This window comes from Antrostomus carolinensis, unplaced genomic scaffold (genome assembly GCF_000700745.2).
Source record: "Antrostomus carolinensis isolate BGI_N321 unplaced genomic scaffold, ASM70074v2 scaffold42308, whole genome shotgun sequence".
NCBI classification, from domain to species: Eukaryota; Metazoa; Chordata; class Aves; order Caprimulgiformes; family Caprimulgidae; genus Antrostomus; species Antrostomus carolinensis.
The window spans coordinates 357-7,225 of NW_010333073.1; the positions used below are offsets into that span (position 1 = coordinate 357).

Consider the following 6,869-nt stretch of genomic DNA (forward strand, 5'->3'; position numbering starts at 1 on the left):
AGGCTCCTTCAGGCCGTGTGTGGGCGAAGCCCTGCAGCAAGCAGAAGCTGAAGATTGTGAAGAGACTCTCAGCACCTTCCCCCGCCTTCCCTCCCCCCAGTCCCCTGGGGACCCCATGGACGGGGGTGTGAGGAGGAGCTTGTGCAGCTGGGGCTCCGAGTGGGATGCACCGAGCCTTCGCATCATGCTGCTGCTGCCAGCTCCAGTTGTCCCAGTTGGGGCTGTCGGGAGCTGCCATTAACTCGGGCTTGCTTTGTCTTTCTGAGGCGCAGTGAGGAGCCGTGTCGTGGCAGCCTGTGCAGGTGTGCTCTTGCAGCCTCTGCAGGAAGCTGGCCCCCAGGACCGCAGTCACGCTGCAAAGAGCTGCTCCCCCAGGTCAGCGCCAGTGGAACATCACATTGGAAACATCTCGCAGTGCCAGCAATGCTTTCCAACCTGGGGGCTCACGGGTTCCAGCTCTGCCCTTGGCCACCTGGGAAGGGAAGTTCTGGCAGTTGAGCACACAGGAGCACGTCCCCTTAACACCACCAGGCCAAGCTTCAGTGCCTCGTCCTTGGGGAGCCCGGGACTCCCATCCCACTTGCCTCTACCCTGTGTGGTTGCCAGCTGCATCCTGACAGCTTGCTGGTCCTGTCCGATGCTGAGGGCTTTCCTGCTTGACAGATGGGGCAGAGGCTCGTGGTGGCAGCGTTCTGCCGTGCTTATTGCATGGAGCATGCCATCTCTGCTGGGCTGGGAGTGGTTCAGGGCCTCAGCACTGGGGAGAAGATGCACATGGCATCCATCAGCGCAGCCAAGCTGGCAAGAGCAGAGCTGCTGCTGCCAAGTCTGCCAGCATCATCTCTGCTGAAAAGAGAACAGCGATAGAAAACACCACTTGCCGACGTGCTGTGAAACAGTGACTCGTGCTAGTACAGTGGCTTGGTCCCAGGTGGTCAGTGGCAGATGTGGCCAGTGGTGAGATGTTCCTGTTGGAGCTGGGCTGGTGGCCAGCCAGAACTCAGCCGTGTCTTGGGTGAGGCTCTCCAGGCCCTGCTGGGACCCTGTCTCCTTCCCCCCGCAGAGCAAAGCTCCTCTCTCCAGGCCTGCAGCCCTTCCCTGGAGCGGGGAATGTGCCTCCCTGAAGAGAGAGGCTGGTGATTGGGGAGCAGCTCCTAAGCCCCACACTGGGAACCCCGCTTCGGGCACTGTTTCTCAGCTGATGCTCTTCAATAGCTGGGCTGGGGTGGGTGTCTCAAAGCTCCCGCAGAGGGACCAGGTGACAACCAGTGCCTGGCACCCCCGCCACAATCAGTCCCAGGCTTTGAGTGGGCTGGGTGGCTTCCTGGAACATCCTGAAACTCCTGTGGCTGTGACACAGGTGCTGAAGTGCTGCTTTGCTGCCTGTGCCAGTTGTCATTCCCGACAATTGTCTTTGGAGGAGAAAAGTTTCTTCTGTCTCAGGTGTAATGCAACAGGGCACACAAGGCTGAGCTCCCCCAGCAGCGCAGTGTGCTGCTGCAGCCCATCATGCTGGGCAGCTCTGGGCTGATGTTTGTTGATGCTGGTCTGACCTGTTGTTGGTCAGGGGAAGACTTTTGTCCAGCAGTGATCTGTGGTGACGTTTTAAGCCCAATTTGCAAAGCCCAGTATCAGTGCAAGCGCCTTCAGGGGTTCCATCTGGGAAGGAGGCAGGAAGAGGGTCTCTGCTTGTTTCCACAGGTACTGGAGGTAAAAGCTTTTTCTGCCTGAGAAGGTGTTTATAATATTCTCTGAGCGTGGCTGGGTTTTCCAGCGGACCGCACCTTGCTTGGCAAGCCAGGCACCAGGGCTTGGATGCACTGCTGAGTATTGTGTTACAGCATCACAGGTGTGGCTTTTTCTGTGGGGCTGAAGGGCTTTCCACGCCCCTCTTTTTTTTTTTCAGGACATTCAAGAGAAGGAAACTGTTACCCCTGAGAGAGCAGAAGAGGCGAAACTGAAGGCCAAATACCCCAACCTAGGCCAGAAGCCCGGAGGCTCCGACTTCCTCATGAAGAGACTGCAGAAATGGGTATTTCTTTCTGAGCTACTGCTCGTCCACTTTCTCTCCTCCCTCAATGACACAGGCATCCAAGCTCAAACTGGGCCAGAGGACTCACACCAAAATTCCCCAGCCCAAAAAGTCTGTTGAACCCATGGGCCCAGCTCCTTTCAGTGCCTGTGCTGGACATGGCACCCAGCGGGCACAACCCCTAAGCAGTGAGGGCTCCTGTGGTCAACCAAGAAGGGCTTGTGCCTACTCAGAACCCAAAAGCTGGTGCCTCTCGGCTGGTTTTGCTCTGCCTATCTCCCCCAGCAGTGGATCCCACCCACCCTGGCTTGAAACCTGGGGTCCAGGGGTGAAACCAATGCATAAATCCTGCCTTGCCTGCTGCTGTGCTCCCTGGGGTTCAGTGGGCCACTGAGCTGCTGTGGGCCTGAGGTTTTTCTCTCTGGTCTGCGCTTTGCCTAGGTTCTGCATTGGTCCAAAGGCCGTTCTCACTGGCACTGAGAATGCCAGCAAGTCAGCTGGCTGCATTTCCATTACTGGCCCCAGTGTAAAAAGCCAACTGTGCTCCCTGGAAACGTAATTAAATCCCTTTCTGAGAGCCGTCTGTGACCTGCTTGGGTTGTCACTGCTGGCTCTACTCCTTGCGGAGTCTGGTGGAGAAAATGTAAATCCCACCTGAGCTGCTGGCAGGCAGTGACTGCGTGCCTTCCCCAGCTCTGAACACATGGTGTCACCGCGTCACACTGCGCCGTGTTTGGCTCTGTCCTGCCACTTCCCTTTCAGCTTGTATTGCCAGCTGTCCCCTCTGCCTGGGCAGCCGCTGGGTGCCCTTGCTCTCACTGTTGATGTGATCACTGGGACTGTTGTTTTGGGTACCAGCTCCTAAAGCAAGCACAGAAAGGAGGGTTCTCTAATGGCGCTGAAGTGGGGAAGGGCTTTTTGTTGAGACTGGGCTCATTGGGGCCTGACGGCCTTGAGGCAGAACTGGGCTCTTCAGAAGTCCTTGTGCCCAGCAAAGCCCTGTCTGTAGCACTGGTGCAAGCTCTGTTGTGGTGTTCTTCAGCCTTTTCTACACCTCTGCGGGAGGTGAAGCAGCACCGTGAAGGAGCACAGAGTCCCACGGTGATGTGTGTGATAAGGGAGGGAAATGCCCTTTGAACCCTGTGTCACTGATGCTGTGCAGCAGGGAGGTGTCCTCTGGCCATGTCTTTGCAGGCATTTCTCTGCATTATGTTGGCTGTTGGGAGCCTTGATGGTCTGGCAGAGGCCTCAGCACCAGCCAGGATGTGCTCCCTGGGGAGAAAACCCTGCCTCTGTCACACCAGCTCATCTGTTCACCAGCCCAGAATGAACTGTCAGCAAACATCCCCTTGGCTATAGCTGAGCCTGGAGGTGTCTGCTGCCATGACTGTGCATTTAGCTGTCTGAAGGTCTGTGGACCAGGATTGAATCCCTGTCATGCTGAGTGTGGTGTGAGGGCAGAGCAGGACAAACCTGGTCTTTGCCCAGCAAGCTCCATGCCAAGCAGTGAAAGCTCATAGGCTACAAACATCCAAAGGTGGGTCAAAGGGAGAAGATGCACCCTGGTGTCTCCAGTCAGAGAAGCAGCTGCTGTGGGGCGAAGCTTCACCCAGCTGGGGCAGGTCTGAGTCACCCCGGGGTTTGTGGCTGGGTGCTAAAGGCCTTTTCAGTCGGGCCAGGCTCCCTTGCTTGGATTTTCCCCTTGTGTGATGTTTTTGTAACCTGGTTTTGAGCAACTCCAGCAGCTCCTTAAAGGATCATATTTGTGGCCAGGTGTCTCTCTCTGCTATGTCCCCACACTCCTGCAAACCAAAGTAACTCAAATTCCTCTCCCTTTTCCAGCAAAAATACTTTGATTCTGGTGACTACAACATGGCCAAGGCAAAGATGAAGAACAAGCAGTTGCCAAGTGCGGGGCCAGACAAGAACCTGGTGACAGGAGACCACATCCCCACACCGCAGGACCTCCCGCAGAGAAAATCCTCGCTTGTAACCAGCAAGCTGGCAGGGTAGCCTGCACGCATAGGCTGGGTTTTTTCCTGTTTTCTTTTTTTTTCTTTTGGCTAAATGGATTGAACTTCACTGTACGATAGGGACGGGAGCACCAGAATCCACATAGTTATTTGAGTATTTACAGCAAACACACACCAAAACAGAGAAGGCGAGCCAGAGGTGTCAGTAGCCCGGGATGCACAGGCAGATTTTATTGGGCTGTTCCCTTTAGTGAGTCAGTTTGCTGCCTTAATTTTCATGCTGTTTGAAACCATCCTTGCTTGCAGAGCCACTGAAGTGTTGCCCCCTCGCTGTGAGAGTCAAGTGGCCCTGGGAGAAGCAGAACAGTGCTCAGAGGAGTCTCTTGCCGTTTGCTCGGCGCTGGGTAGGAGAGCACAGAGCTGTGGTGTGTGAATGCTCTTCAGGCATTTGGTGTCTGGAGAGGAAGTCCTGGCTGGGCAAAAGGTGGGATACGTGATCTGGAAGTTCAGTTACGTGTGTGCATTAGAGCTTCTAAGTGAAGAAATTAGCTGATAGGCAAAAAAAAAATCAAGTGGCTGTGTTGCTGGGCTGAGCTGCCTGGGATCTGTCCCCTGCTTGTACAAAGCAGCTGAGCTCACAGGAGGGGACGACGCGTCCGACGGCTGTGGGAGAGGAGCTGGGCAGTGTTTGAAATGGCCGAGAGCTGTGCTGAGATGTTTGCTGTTTTGGGGCTAGAGCCCCACCGCAGCTGCATCTGAGTGTGGCTGTGATGGAGGGGCGCAGTGTGGGGCTCGGCCCTGGAGGGTTTAGGGCAGTTTCTCTCTCCCTGGTCTGTTCTGGCCAGTGAGGCTGTCTGCCTTGGCAAGGGTGAGAGATGGCTCCTCTGCCAGCTGCTGGGTAGGCAGTGGAAGGTGGTGAGCTGAATCCCACCAGCAGCAGCGTGCTTGGAACAGAGAAGAAGTGTGGTCTAGCAGGCGGAGCCCTGAGCAGTTGCATTGCAGCCCCTGCCCGATGCCTGGACTTTGGTGCTTGCAAAGCTGGGTCTGGCAGCAGGTGGTGAGATGGGTGTGAGCTGCTGGAGCTGATCTCTGGAGGGAGAGGGGTAGGACTGGGAATAACCACCCTGGAAGGGAGAAAAAGCATTGGAGACAGAGAGATTGGATATTAGGAAGAGAGGATCATAGAGGCAAACCTGTGTTGACAGTGTCAGGCACCCCAAGCTTGGGTTTCTTTATTTTTCTCCCTTTTAATTCTTGCCTTTTCTTTGTTCCAGGCCTGGGGAGGAAACAAACAAACAAACAAACCCCCCCAAAAACCAACCAGCCAACCCCCCAAAAAATCAATAAAACAAAAAACCCACCAAACCCAAAGGTTGGTGTGATGGCTGCATCCTGCAGAATGACATGTGCACTCGGTGCCTGTACTGTCCACTCCTCACGCAGCGGAGATGAAGTCGCCTCCCGTCCTGTGCAGCAGAAGGTCTCGACCAGCGAGCCCTATGCCAGGGAAGTGCTAAAGCTACCCAGTTTAGGCCTGGTTTTGAAGGCATGTGGGCAAAATGAAGTCAAGTGGACATCGGTTTTGGGTTTGGTTTGTCTTTTTTTTGTTTGGCTTAGGTTTTTTTTTTGGTTGGTTGGTTGGTTTTGGGGTTTTTTTGGTTTTGTTTTTAGGGATTCCCATAGGTCAGGAAAAATCAAGGCAGGGAGGCAACGGGCAATGCTCTGCATGGGCACGGCTTTTCTTGCGTGCGTTCTTGGCTTGCTGACTCGGGCTTTCCTGAGAACCTGTTTCACTTACCGTGCTTTCCTGCTGCTGGCTGGAACGGTGTTGCTTCTCAGGAGAGTGTTTGCCAAGGGTGTGCTCGAATGTTTGCATCTGCCTTCAGGTGGCTTGGAGCAGGCCAGCCGCAGCTCCCACTGCTCAGGGCACCGTGAGTAAGAGGCTCTATTGCTGGCCCCGTGGCTACAGAGGACGGTTTTCTCTTTGTGGAGTGGACACGGAGTGTAGTGGGTTTGGGAGCTGCCCACTTGTAACCATGGGTTTGTGCTTCGGTCTCCGTCGCCTTTCCAGACCCTGTGTGACCTGTCCGAGGCAGCACCAGCAGTGGCTGTGCAACTCCCTTGGATGTTCTGCTGTCTGTCCCAGCCATGTTGTAAATAGATATGAATCATATATATAAAGATATATATAATTTTTTACATGTTCATCTCTCCTCTCTTCTAGAGTGCTATGCTTGCTTTTTATTTTTCACTTAAAAAAAAAAAGTAAATATAGTGAAGAATGTGAAGGGGCGTTGCAGCTTGGAGGCTGCCCCTGTGCTGGGGGAGAGCAGAGGGAGGGGACAGCTCTCAAACCACATCTTTCCCAGGTTTTCCGGAAATGCCAGGCATGCTTGCATGGGAGGAGGAAGCGATTGTGACGACACAGGATGAGAAGCAGTAAGAACAATTCCTTACAAGGGTTGTAGCCCTGGAGGTTATTTCCATTCCACTCCCGCAGCCGGGCAGGCAGCCAGGGAGTGATGATGCCGTTGCCCTGCTGCCCACCTCTCACAGGAAGGGGTGCAGTGGGAAGCACCCTAGATCTCGGAGGCATTTCCATTCTCATCCTTTGCTCCTCATCTAATATCACCACAATGGTGATGCTGGTAGGGGTGGGAGGCTTGATGCCCCTAGGGCTGAGCCAGCAGAAGGAAAGACCAACTACTGGGGTGTCTGAGAAACTTGTGCAGCTCGAGCAAGGCCATCAAAGCGATGTTGTGGGCTGGGATGGGGCACAAAGGGAGGGCTTGGGCTTGTGGAGCCTGGGTTTCCTTGAGGTGGGGAAGGCAGGTGTGGCTCCCGCACGCCAGGGCTGGGCTCTG

At 54.8% G+C, this 6,869-nt stretch overlaps 1 protein-coding gene across 1 annotated transcript; it reads left to right on the plus strand.

Moving 5' to 3' along the window:
- Positions 1-1,875: 1,875 nt before the first annotated feature.
- ENSA (endosulfine alpha) lies at positions 1,876-4,045 on the plus strand (the record flags this gene model as incomplete). The annotated part of the gene is made up of 2 exons (XM_010173750.1): positions 1,876-2,032; positions 3,875-4,045. Coding segments are annotated over 2 exons (328 nt in total), but the record flags the coding sequence as incomplete, so codon positions are not given.
- Positions 4,046-6,869: the final 2,824 nt, after the last annotated feature.